Raw genomic sequence first — 13,769 nt, 5'->3', positions numbered from 1 at the left:
TTAGTTTCATAATAATATTAGCTAGCATGACTGCTTACCAGGAAGCAGAATAACACTAAATACATTACATTACTTAATCTTTTCAATAGTGTGAGTTAATCCATTTTATAGATGAGATAATGCAGACTCAGTAATTTGTCCAAACTCCCATTTACATTAAGAAAAGAGAAAGATGCAAATTGAGCATACCTTTGTGATGCCCACAAGACAATCAGGAGTGAGTATGCAATTTAACCCAATAAAGATGGGTTAATTACAGAAATGTACAATGGGGGCAGGGCTGGATGCAGGCGTTCCACACAGCCCCAACCACTCTGGGCCTCTGGGTAGCATGTGAATGAGGAAAGGTGGCTCCTGCCAGAGCAAGGGCAGTGCTGGCAGCCAGGGGAAGGAAGGTCCATTCTTGCACAAATCTTTGTGCATCTGTCTCTAGTAGATAATAAGAGGTATTAAATGCAAGTACTTCTCATTCATTCATGTTCCTGAGTTCTTAGGTAGTGTATTATCAAGCTGCTCACTCTTGGTGCTTTACCAATAATCACCAATGAAATTAAAGATTGATTCCATAGAACAGCAAATTTTATTCTATTTCAAGAACCATTTCATTATCAGCCTCTTTTCCTTCTTTTTGCCTACTGGTTCTAAGATAATGTCAACCAGGCTAATGAATTGGAGGCTCGCATTTGTAGATGAGCATTGAGAATTTCCCAACTCCTTCAGATGAGCAAATCTGTTGGAAGTATGTAATCTTCCAAACAGTTTTCTTTCTACAGGAATAAACTTTCCTATTTGCTAGCTCTCTGGTCATTTCCAACATTTCTGCCCTTGGTAAGTAGAAATAATAGAAGACTCAATTTTGCTCTGTGGTTCCTGTTTAGGCTATGTTACCAGGAAACCCCTGGTTGGGCTTGGATTGTCTGTCACTGTGTCCAATAACAAAGGCAGAGTTGAATCATACTAGGCATTTATTGAGAAGGCTAGCCAACCAGGAACACTGGTTGCTGGTGCTTACATGCATCAAATCCCGTCTTCCAACAAGATTCAGGGGGAAGCATTATAAAGGGGAAGGGGCTGTGGTGAGGAATGCAGCTATGTGCAGGCCTGGGGGTCTTCAGACATCAGCTAATATAATTAGTCATTAGGTGATGAGATGATGTTGATAAGATGATGGTTTGACTCCTGGTAGGTCAGCCTGACTATGTTTATCGGTTCTGCTTGCTGGATTCATAGCTGAGTCCCCTTCTCAATTGCTTTGCATAGGCCTTGAAAAGGATACTTTAAGAAAAACTTCATCCCCTATTCATATTTAAGAAACTTAACCACCTATTAAGTATATATGTTCTAAGATTTAAAAAAGTATGAGTACTTTTCAGATTAATTTAAGTGCTCTATCTATTAGATTATAAGTCTTCCCTATCAGTTATACCTAACTTGTTGCTGAAAAATAATTGTCTGTTCTGTTGAAGGAAATGTTTAAATTTCCTTTCATTTTAATATCTAATAAAATTTAGCAGAAGGAAGTTTATTCTTAAATACAAATTACCATAGCTAAATTATGCCTCATTTCCTTATTTATTATTTTTTAATAAGGATGGAAAATTCCTGGTCATCTTTATGGTATCAACTTTAATAGATTTTAAGATAGTCAGATGCTTTACAGCAGTCTTAAGCCTGGTTTTGATTCAGTATCTGTATAAAACATCTCCACATGCATTTATAAATTCTCTATTTTATTTTCATATTAATATTGTGTAAACAGATCTCAAAAATTTGGATTTCTGTTGCTAAGTATATAAACATGGTGGTGTTTGAATTTGTAAAAGTGGGCAGTCTGTGAAATGATTAATTGTTTTCTAACATGAAGTAAAGGTCAGAGGTAAAAAATGGGATGACTTTGCTTTATATCATCTCACTAAGTTTTCTTAAATTACATAAAATATATTCATCTGTTTACATTTATGGAATTCTAATTTATAGCCTAAGATTCATGCCAGGGAAAGCTTTGGAAAGTGGGGAAAGCTCTGAGAAAGTTTTTGTTTTTGTTTTTAAGAACCACAAACTTTCTGGACAAAGAGTATGGTAGGGCAACCAAATAACTGATGAAGGAAAGGTTTTCTTTATGGAGGAAATCCATATGGAAGTAATGATAGAATCAGAAACCTCCTTTACAACTCTAATGAAATAGTGGGTCCAACATTATTAGCAGTTGATAAAACTGTTAAGTGAAAATTTGGTGAGGAACTTTATTATAGGTCATCAGATTGCAAATACTGGAACCAACCATCAATCTTACCACCACTAAAAGTAGACAAGTTGATATTATGTACCTTCTGATGTGATAAAGTAGTAAGTACTCACATCACATATGAAGTGTTCTTGCAAATAGCATTGAACCTAAGTCTAACCAAGCCTTCAGGTCTACCTGCCAGAACACAAAGAAATACAGGGGATTGAGCTGTGCTGTGAGCTTTAATACATTCAGCTCTAATGGGAAATTTTAAAACCCTGAGGCCCAGGCTATGTCCCAGACCAATTAAATGAGCTCTTGGCATGGGCATCAGTATTTTTTCTAGCTCTCCCAGATGTTACAGTACAAACCAAGGTTGGAAACCAGGGGAATAGAGGAGCAAGTTAAAAGATAGGATGAGAAAATAATCAAGAAATGCTGAATGTGAGAAACTTTGTAGAACAAAAGACCAATGTTTTATAACACATATATTTAGTAGTAGAAAAAAGGTGGGGATAGGTGGCACTTATAGATTAAAAGAGACTTAAGGAACATAAACCAAATGTGATGTTGGGACTTTGTTTTGATCCTAATTCCAACAAACCAACCATTTCAAGACATTTTCTAAAGAATTAGGAAAATTTTAATACAGACTGAGTATTCAGCCATAATAAAGGATTGCCCATTAATTTTGTTACTTGTGATAATGATTTTGTGGTTATGCTAAGAAAAAGGTTCTTATGGTTAGAGATTCACACTGAAGTATTTATGGATGAAATATGATGTCTGAGATTTGTCTTTAAACTACTCTATCAAAAATGATGAGGTGATACATAAAAATAGATACAAAATATTGGTAAATAGTTGATAATTATTAAAGTTAGGTAATGGGTTTTGGGGGTTCATTTTACTATTCTCTCTACTTTTGTGTGTTTAAAAAATTCTCATAAAAGATTAAAAGAGAGGCATGAAGGTGAACTATATGATAGCTTATCTCATGCATCATGATACATTATTAGCATAATGTCTAGAAATTTCATGAGGAAATAAACCCATGATTAAATGAAGTCTAACCCTCTGTGTCACTGTAATACAATTTTCCCCCCTTAAGGAAAATCTATACTAATAATAGAGAAATATGCAAATTGGTCGGGACGCCCTCATACAATGACCGAATAGCAGTCTGCATTGGGAGACCAGGCTGGCAGGGTGGATAGTTGGGGGCAACCAGGTCAGCAGGGAGGGCAGTGAGGGGCAACAAGGCCAGCAGAGAGGGGCAGTGAGAAGTGACCAGGCCAATGGGGGGACAGTGAGGGGCAACCAGGCTGGCAGGGAGGGTAGATAGGGGTGATTAGGCTGGCAGGGGAGGGCAATTAGGGGCAATCAGGCCGGCAAGGGAGCAGTTAGGGGGCGATTAGGCTGGCAGGCAGAAGCGGTTAGGGGCAATCAGGCAGGTGGCAGGTGAGCAGTTAGAAGCCAGCAGTCCTGGATTGTGAGAGTGATAGCTGACTGCCAGGTTAGGCCTGATCCTGGGGATCAGGCCTAAACCAGCAGTTGGGCATGCCTTGAGTGGTCCTGGATTGGAGAGGGTGCAGGTTGGGCTGAGGTTCCCTCCCCCCCCCCCCCGCCCCAATGCATGAATTTCATGTACTGGGCCTCTAGTATTTACATATTTAGTGATTAATTATGTTTATATTTTGCATGCAGATGATGCTGGGCCACCTCCTTCTACTGTTATCAACCAAAATGAAACTTTTGCCAAAGTCATTTTTAAGCCTAGTGTGGTTCAGCAAGCAAGGATTGCCCAGAATGGCGTTTTGGGAGATTTCATCATTAGATATGATGTCAATAGGGAACAGAACATTGGGGACATCCAGGTAAGTTGCTACTGTTTCATGTTAGTTGCTTAATACTTTTAGTTAGACTCAGAACTGGGGATTCCAATACTTACCCAAGGGACAGTGACTGATTCTTAGGATATATGTTTGAACCCAAAATGTGTCTCCAAGGAGACTAGTGGTATTCCCTAGCTGGAGCCTGAGGGTACTAGATGTACCGGTTAATAATGTAGATTTTTTTTCAATAGATGGAGTTACACATATGTTGATATACATGCTATTTAGTATGTATATTATTTTGTTGTATTGACAGTAAGCTTCAAAACTTCATATGTCAAATTTTCTGAAAGTGTTAACATCATAGATATTTTTACACTTAAAAATGTCAAATTTTGTGCCCAAAAAAGAGCATTTGTGGGAAGTTTTAATTCATTATTTTATTTTGAAGAAAAGTGTTCTGAAAGTTATCATATACTTTGGGAAGCTTATGATGAACATGCTCCATCTCAAGATACTTGTGAACACTGGTCGTTTTACAATCAAAGCATGGTTCAAATTGATTATTTGATATGGGTAGTGATCAGTATTAATGGTTTCGCCTGGTTTTAGAAGCTCACACCTTTCTGATCCCACCAAATGCAGAGCATTGACTTCTTTCAGAAGCAATTTGGCCTTGCAGTAGATGTTGATGGTTGACCTGGATAAACCCATGATTTTGTGCATTTGGGATTCTCAAAATAAATCCACTTTTCATGGCCAGTCACAATTCAATGCAAAAAAGACTTTCTTTCGTGCTGTTGAAACAACATCTTACTGATGACTTTTCGGTTTTCCATTTATCTTTCGTTCACTTGATGTGGCACCCATTTTCCTTTCTTTAAAATATTCCTTATATTTTAAAGAAAGGAAAATGTATGTTCTTTGTCTTTCACATGGAAATCATCACTTTTAAAATATTTAAATCAGCATTCACAAGTATCTTGAGATGGAGCATGTTCACTGTAAGCTTCCCAAAGAATATGATAACTTTTAGGAGTACTTTTCTTCAAAATAAAATAATGAATTAAAACCTCCCACAAATGCTCTTTTTTGGGCACAAAATTTGACATTTTTAGGTGTAAAAATATCTATGATGTTAACACTTTCAGAAAATTTGACATATGAAGTTTTGAAGCTTACTGTCAATACAACAAAATAGCATACATATCAAATTGCATATATATCAACATATGTGTAACTCAATGTATTGAAAAAAATCCGCATTATTAACTGGTACACCTAGTATTTCCTGCTTCAGTAATTTGGAGAGCTAGTGAAATCTACACTTTTCCCTGTGCTATGTTAGATGGCATTAGAATTTTAATTCTTCTTAAATTTTAATTAAAAGAGACTGGTCCCTTGCTCATTTCTCTTTAGGTTTTATTGCTCCAGAGAAAAGGTGTGAATATTAAAATGTATTAACATGCCACCCAGAATGTGGACAACCTCCTTGACATCTCAATTTGTACTAGCAAGATGCTTGGTAAAAACCAGATAATTAAGGAAGCAGGGATTCTCAAGTGGCAAGAGGCAGAAGAGGACAATTTAAATTAAAATAGTCAACATAGTTAATAAAATGTTAAGGGATGATTTTATCCTTATTGAGATTAAATTAGCAATTGGTTCTTTTGGAAGGATCAAGGCCATGAATACTTTTGCTCTGGGTGCAGAATCTGACCAGACACTGTTCCATGATATCTTTGATGTTTAGAAGTTCCATAGACAGTCCATTTTCGTTTTTCTACCTATTCTGGATGCTATCATTTTTACTTTCTTTTCCCTGCACCAGGTTCTAAATGAGTATTTTGTGCACTACTTTGCCCCCAAAGACCTTCCTCCTTTACCCAAGAATGTGGTATTTGTGCTTGACAGCAGTGCCTCCATGGTAGGAACCAAGCTCCGGCAGGTGAGTGAGTGCCAAATGCCCATTTTCCCCACTCTCGGTTTTGCCTGGGACAATGAGGTGAATAAAAATTAACTGATGCAAAGTGTCTGCTTTATAATCCAGCTGTTGCTCCCTATAGAGGACATTCCTGATCTGATTCAGTTAAGCCATTGACATTAGTCATCATTTCCACATGGTGGTTTTCAGAGAACAGAGGACATGCTATAGAAATACAATGAAATAAAGGGGACTGGCAGAGTGGATAATGTGAATGAGACAGGACTATCCTATGAGAGCTACTCGACAGCACCATTGTTGATGGAATGATTCTATTGGTAATGATGTCCTTTGAGAACAATGGAATAGATTAATGGGCAGTCCCTTTGACCTATTCTTACAGCAAAGGACTTGTATCTTAATAATTCAGTACTGACATTCTCAGAACATTTAGCATGAATCTTAAAATTCTAGGGATGGAAGGGATATCAAGGGGACATATCGTCTGAAAATTTTCATTAATGTGAAAATACAACTATTTACATTTTTTTAACAAACCATTGGAAGGCTATTCCTTATCTTATTCTACTACCCTAAATATCATAAATTTTCATTTACAATGTATTTTCAACTCACATAACACAAGACAGAAAGAGCTCCTGACTGCTAAAACAACTAATATTTCTGATGAGCAATTGTACATATTTTCTCTGTTATTACTTTTAAATGGTTTCTTTGACCATTTGTATTTTTAAATCATGCAGTATAATATATTGATCTTCTCTTAATAGCATTTGATTTTCCTTTATCCCCAAATAGTAAAAAATATATTTCAAAATGTGATTTAAAGATTGGGTTTAACTATTTTCTTTCAGATGGTAGTCAAATATAATTTCCAACTAACATAGTAGGAAGATAATCTCACCTGGAAGTCAGCTTCTTCCAAATCATATTCTTGTACAGATTTCAGCCTGCTGATGCCTCAATTTTTATTGCTTTTCTTTCCTTTCACATCTCTGACCTTCCATCTGAGGTTATTTTTCTTTGCCTTAAGAACACTCATTGGTTTCTTTTTAAATGTAGGTCTACTGGTAAAGAATTTTGTCAGCATTTGTTTGGACATTATTGATTTCACTCCCATTGTTGAAGGATATTTTTACTGGTATGAATTCTATGTTGACAGTGATTTTTTTCAGTTCATTGAAGAGAGATTCCATTGTCTTGATGTTGAAAAGTCATTTATATTTTTAACTGTTGTTTCTTTTTTTTTCTTTTTTTAAACTATATTCTATTGATCCTTTACAGAGAGAAAGGGAGAGAGATAGTTAGAAACGTTGATGAAAGAGAGATACATTGATTAGCTGCTTCCCACACACCCCCTACCGAAGATGTGCCCACAACCAAGGTACATACCCCTGACCGGAATCGAACCCAGGACCCCTCAGTCCACAGGCCAACACTCTATCCACTGAGCCAAACTGGTTTTGGCTAACTGTTGTTTCTTTAAAAGTGACTTTTACTGTCAACTTCTTTTAATAATTTTCTTTTTGTCTTTAGTTTTCTATTGTTTTAATACTATGGTTCAAGGTATGAATTTCTTCTTATTGTTTTATTCCTGAAGTTCCTAGGACTTCATGAATTTGTGGATTCATAGGAAAATCCCCAGCTATTTTTCTGAGATTGCTTTGTCTTAGCTTTTTCTTCTGGGATTCCAATGCTAGATTTTTCTCTCCATATCCTCCATTTTTCCCATGCTCTCTTCTATTTATTCCAACTTTTGCCTTTCCATATCTCATTCCAAACATATCTTTCAGGTCTCAAATTATTTCTTCAGGTCTGTTTGATCCACTGTTAAACTAATTCATTGAGTAATTTCAGTCATTACATTTTTTTTCAGTTCTAGAATTTCCATTTGGTTCTTTTTTCAAATCTGCTGCCATTTTTTAAAATGTTCAGTTATTTTTCAATATTTTTAATTAAAAGAAATCTCAAGCACAGTAAACATAGTTATTTTAAAGTCTGTACTTTAGTATTCTAAACTCAGGAGCTTCTTTAAGAGTTGTTTTTATTGTTTCTCATCTCTCATTTTGTGACTGGTTATTTTTGATTACATGATGGACATTGTATTTAGAAAACTTTGTACATATATTTTGAGGCCTAAGATGATGATCTACGGCTCTAGAGAAAGTTTTGGTTTGTTTCTGTTGGGAATCTGAGAAAATTATAATCAGGGATTATTTTAGCCAATTTTTAGAGTTTGAGTTTTTTTCTGGGTGGCCCAGATGGCTCAAAGCTAGATTGCACTTCTTAAAAAAGCTGGCTTATTTCTGTTTTGCACAAAGTATAGAAGGTTTACTAGAATTTATGGGATCTGGACCGCAACTTTTGAATTTATAAACTACAAAATGCTCAGCCTTTCAGATACCTCATTGGCCGTGACAAAACTTAATCAGAAGTGATCCTAACTGCTCAGCTCACCTCTTTACATATTATGTTCTTCCAGATTTTTTTTTTTTTTACTGTTTATTACTTCTCTGATACTCTGAACATTTTTTTAGAAATAGAAATTTTATTTAGCATTTTTAGTTATTCTCAGTGGGAAGATTGAGGTAGGTTTTCTTTATGGGCACAATTTCCCCAAATTTTATTCATACACAGTGAAGCATTCTTTTGTAGTGGTTGATTATTTATTGATGTTTGAGAGGCCTTGCAGCCTTTCTATATTTATGAAATTCTCTAAATTTCTTTGCTTTATGTACCCCAAGTTCCAAAGTGTCATTGTTGGCTTAGTTGTTTTTGTGCCTTTATTAGCTGGATAATAGATATTGACAGAAATTTTAAGACCACTGTTGGTCACAGAATACAGTGTTAATTAGGTCTTGCATCTGACCCAGTATGATAATTCCCATTTGGATTTTGAATCAAATAATAGCTACTGAGTGGGTACCATCCACTAGATTTCCCCATCTATCTCATTAAATTTATATGTACTTACTAAGCTTCATATTTTTTTTCTTTGGGTTTCCTCTGAGAAAAACATAACTTGATGAAGATAGTGATAATTGAAGTTACTGCAACCAATCAGAAATTCTGTTACCACCAAATATTTTTATTATGATATTTTTACTTAGCATCATATTGTGAATACATCTAACATATTTAAAATAATTCTTAAACCTGATTTTAATGGCCACAGGGCAGTACTACTTAATAGAAACTTCTGTGGGAAGGGGAATGTACTATATCTGTGCTTTCCAATATGATAGCCACGAGTCATGTATGGCTGTTAGCACTTGAAATGTGACTAGTATAACTGAGGAACTGTATCTTTAATTTTATTTAACTTTAATGCATTTGAATTTAAATAGCCAGACATAGCTGCTGGTCACCATTTTGGACAGTAAAGCTGAAGAACATTTACTCACTCCACCACCCATGAGAGATTTTTAAGTTATTTCTATTTTTTGCCATTATAAACAGCATTGGAATGACTATCTTTACATAGAAATCCTTGACTACATGCCTAAACATTTTCTTAAGTTAGATTCTTAGAATTGGGACAATTAATACCAACTCATTTGTGCTTACACAAATATTACAAAAACATTTTTTAGAAAGGCTATACAAATTTATAACTTTAAAACTGTTACCAGTCTAAGAATTTTAAATGGGTTAAGCAGTAAAAAGTAATAAATGAACAACACTCTACAATATATAAGAATATATAGGTATATATTTAACTAGTTTTAAAGTAGAGAAAGCCTCTTTCTAAGCCTAAAAGCAATGAAAGCAACTAAAAAGGAAAAACAACTTAACAACTTTACCTATATAAAAATTATAAACTTTTGTTTTAAGTTAAAACAAAAATTAACAAAAGATGGAAAAAATATGTAGCAAAAACTTTAATATATAAAGATCAATAGGAGCTTATCTTTAATAAATGAGTAAGTCTTAAAAAAAAATATGGCATTTTAACTGAAGCTGGTTTGGCTCAGTGGATAGAGCGTTGGCCTGTGGACTGAAGGGTCCCAGGTTCGATTCCTGTCAAGGGCATGTAGCTTTGTTGCGGGCACATCCCCAGTAGGGGGTGTGCAAGAGGCAACTGATCGATGATTCTCTCTCATCGATGTTTCTAACTCTCTATCCTTCTCTCTTCCTCTCTGTAAAAAAAAAAAATCAATAAAATATATATTTTTTAAATATGGCATTTTATTCCAGATCAATAAAAATAACCTTGTACAAGAAAATGGTCAAAGAAGATAAAAAAATTTACCAGTAAGAAATAAGATTATGAAAAAGAGTCAGTTATATTAGTAACTAAAGAAATGCAAATTAAACAATATTATTTTTATATCATCAAACTTTAAATAATATAAACTATAATGATAATTTCTATAGTTTCTATTTTAGAGCTCAACAAAATATTTACATTACTTCCCAATAAACCTGAAGAAAACACCAAAATGGTAAAAATGCATGGTCAGTTCTACTGCAACTTTGTACAAAGACCATTAGTTACCCAAAGCCACAGCAGCTCAAAGGACTCACATCTTTAAGTGCTGAGTTAACCTCCAACCCAGTCCATACCAGTGCCCAAGGTCTTCTTCCACTTCTGATGGGAGGAGAACTACCAATATTTATTTTTACCAAATAAACTCCAGAGAGATAAATCCTGTCACAAGTTGCCCAGAGAAAACCAATTTGCTAAACTGAGGTCTCCTAGACTTACCATTAATGATATAATACTTTGAGTAAGTTTTAAAAAATATGGCATAGAACATTTTGAACATGCTAGACATTATTCTAAAGTTATTACATGAATTGTTGAATAAAAGGACATTTATTTTCTATAACAACTTGATTGTCACCCCCGTTTTACTGATGTAAAAACGGAGGGTTTGCAAAGATATATAACTCACTAGTACATGGCAGGGGGAGACTTCAAAGCCAGGTTTGACTCTGAAGTTTATAAATCAAAGCACAAGGCTATGGAGTCTCAGTGCAAGTAGTGTGCGAGGAAGCAGCACTCTGTATGCAATGTTAGAAGAACAAATGGGTACAGGGTCAGTGCAGTTTGACATTTCAAAACCCAACTGAGAAGGCTGACTTTCAGGAGGGATTTCCTTGCATTATGCAAGAGCATTGTAATGCTAGATGTCACTCCTTTGTGATTCTCCCCTCTTCCTTCATTCCTGGATATTAAAATCCTATTCCTTGCTAGGCACTGAAAGTCTGGCATGCACTCTGCTGGCTTCTCAGCTACAGCATGGCCTCTTTCCAGGAGAACTACCCAAGAACAGCCATGCACATGTCAGAAGCCTCTACACAATTTCTAATGCTCATCGCTGCCTTGAGTCGTTTTGAAAACTGCTGACTATTTTAACAGCTCTCAGCTTCTCTAAGGACACAGCACTGAGTGAGAAGCTTAGTTGGCTCTCTGTAGACTTTTGTATGCAATATGTCCACTGGTGAAGAGGAAAATTACCCCCAAGCACAGGGCTTTCATAATGTGTCAATGGATTTGGCAACATTAGAAATTAGTCATAAGTCCCCTCCATGCCAAAAGGGTCATTCACTGTTATCCTGGAAGTTCTTGGCTCCACTCATCTCTGATGGGCGTGAAATACTTTACTGTTTTCATCGTAACGTTGGTATGTAATAATTATGTGAACAATAGATTTATATATTTTGTAAAGATCATATAACCTTAAATGTATATGCAGTAAAGAGTATACCACCTGGCATTTTCTGGTTCTAGTTCTAATCTCAGTGGGAATGTGATCCTGGAAGCCAGACTTAACCAGCTGGGGAGATACACCCCTCACAGCCACACCCTCTCCCCCCACCCAACACACACACACACACACACACACACACACACACACACACACACACACACGTTACTGGCACATGGATTGGCTCTGTTTTCTCTCCCATGTGCTTTTGTTGATGAATGTGCTGAGAGATGGGTTTGGCACTAGTAGGGTCAGGCAATATTTCTGCCTCCCAACTTGAATTTGTAAAGCTTCTCAGTGAGAAGGGAACTGGGAAGAGGAACAACAAAAAATGTGACCAGGGCAGAACTTTCATTGTTAGTTGGATTCTTAAAGGAAACACACACATCCTCGGGAACATTAAAGAAAATACATGTCTATTAGGTACGTTTTTCCTTGGCAGACGTTTACATGCTCTTCTCTTTCTTTTTCCTAATCTGTGTACGTAGACCTACTACTTTCACCTGCATATTAAGGATCTTGGCTAAGGGTCACTCTTTGGCCACCCAGCAGAGAATTATGCATCTTTTACCAGATGCCTTCATGTTGTAACTTTTATAGACTCATTCTCATTATCTGTGCCACTCTCGGCCAATTCTGGATTCCCATGTAGCTTTTGGAAGGTTGTCTTCCTTCCTCCATTTAATTTAGTCAACAGTTTTAGAGGGCAAAGAACAAGCATAAAGTTTCTTATCCGTAACTGCCAAATTGAAGACAGGGGAAATGGGAAGTGGATGGAGAAGTGCCACCTGAATGCTGCTTGTGCTTCATGCGCTGGCTTATCGCATGCTTCAGGGTGCCAGTTTCTTCTTCACTGTCCAAAATTGGGCTTCCAACCCCTATTTGTTCATATTATATATAGCCTGACAAACAAATAGTCTATAAACTGTATGGATTTGAGCACCATCTTTTTTCTTTTTTTTTTTTTTTTTATCATAATGGCACATATCCCCAGATCCTATACAATAGGTGATGATGTTAGCTTAAAAACATACCAGGACATAAACATCAAATGTCACATGCATTTTTTAAGGCACAGGAGATACTATTGAAGGACTAGTATATATAAAGCATTCTAAAAGTTTGGCATACATTTTTCATGCAATCTTTCATACATTTTTCATGCAATCTTTCAGCAAAGAAATGTTATTCCCGTTTTATAAATGAGAAGGGCAGGAAGGTGCCACAACTATGCTGAAATGCACAAAGTTCTAAGCAGAAAAATTTATAGTCATGCCCACTCTACCCCACTCTACAGCTCTTTACCACACATTCCTCACTGTAGATCCTAACATAACTTCAGACCACCTGCTAAGCTGTCAGGCTCCACCTGTTCTTATGCCAAGTGACATGATGTGGAATGCTGCCCATCTCAGTGAGCACACACAGAGGTGGGCTGCCCTGAGAGGCCTCAGCCAGCAGCTCGGTGTTGTGAAAGATGAATAGACCTGTTCTGTGCTGATGCATACAATTAACTACTAGTATTTATTGTTTAATGTTAAGCATCATGGGCATATACGGGGATGCAGACTTCTTTCCCCTTTATGGTTTGGATTGGAGAGCTGAATGCAGGCATGGTGATGGCACAGGTGTAGAGTGGAGATGAGGTGAGTGACTATGAGGTCTAATGATGTCTAATGGTATATTCATCCTAGCTGTCCTCTTCCAGAGCATATGGATCTGCCACATTTTGAAAGGGAGGATGCTGGAATAGGAATAAGGATATGGAGAAAGTTTTAAGTGATAGGAAACAAAGAGGGGCAGTCTGAGGTCCACCTGGAAGAATACCAGACAATGCCAGCAGAACCTAGAAGGCCCTCAGGGAGTTGTGATTGGGTCAGGAGGCAAAAGCTCCCTGAACAGATGAAGGAGCTTAGCAAAGAAGGGATGCAAGCATAACAAACGAGATCATGTTTAAGACATTTGGAGGGCCTCTGGAGGTAGGCACTACATGGCTATCCTACATACAAAAATGGACAATATATGGTTTGGGCACTCTTGCATCATCT

General features: G+C 36.5%; 1 protein-coding gene across 1 annotated transcript in view; it reads left to right on the top strand.

Annotated features, from left to right (window-relative positions):
* The window catches only part of ITIH5 (inter-alpha-trypsin inhibitor heavy chain 5), an 82,304-nt gene that overhangs the window by 36,220 nt on the left and 32,315 nt on the right, over positions 1 to 13,769 (top strand). The window contains exons 6-7 of the mRNA XM_084869245.1: positions 3,935 to 4,104; positions 5,894 to 6,010. Of these exons, the coding sequence (XP_084725371.1) occupies positions 3,935 to 4,104; positions 5,894 to 6,010 (287 nt within the window). The remainder of the gene's footprint in view (positions 1 to 3,934; positions 4,105 to 5,893; positions 6,011 to 13,769) is intronic.

The sequence above is a fragment of the Pipistrellus hanaki genome, assembly GCF_964339955.1.
Source record: "Pipistrellus hanaki genome assembly, chromosome: 1".
In the NCBI taxonomy this organism is placed as follows: Eukaryota; Metazoa; Chordata; class Mammalia; order Chiroptera; family Vespertilionidae; genus Pipistrellus; species Pipistrellus hanaki.
Note: the sequence above shows the minus strand (reverse complement) of the source record. Positions and strands in the feature narration are given on the sequence as shown.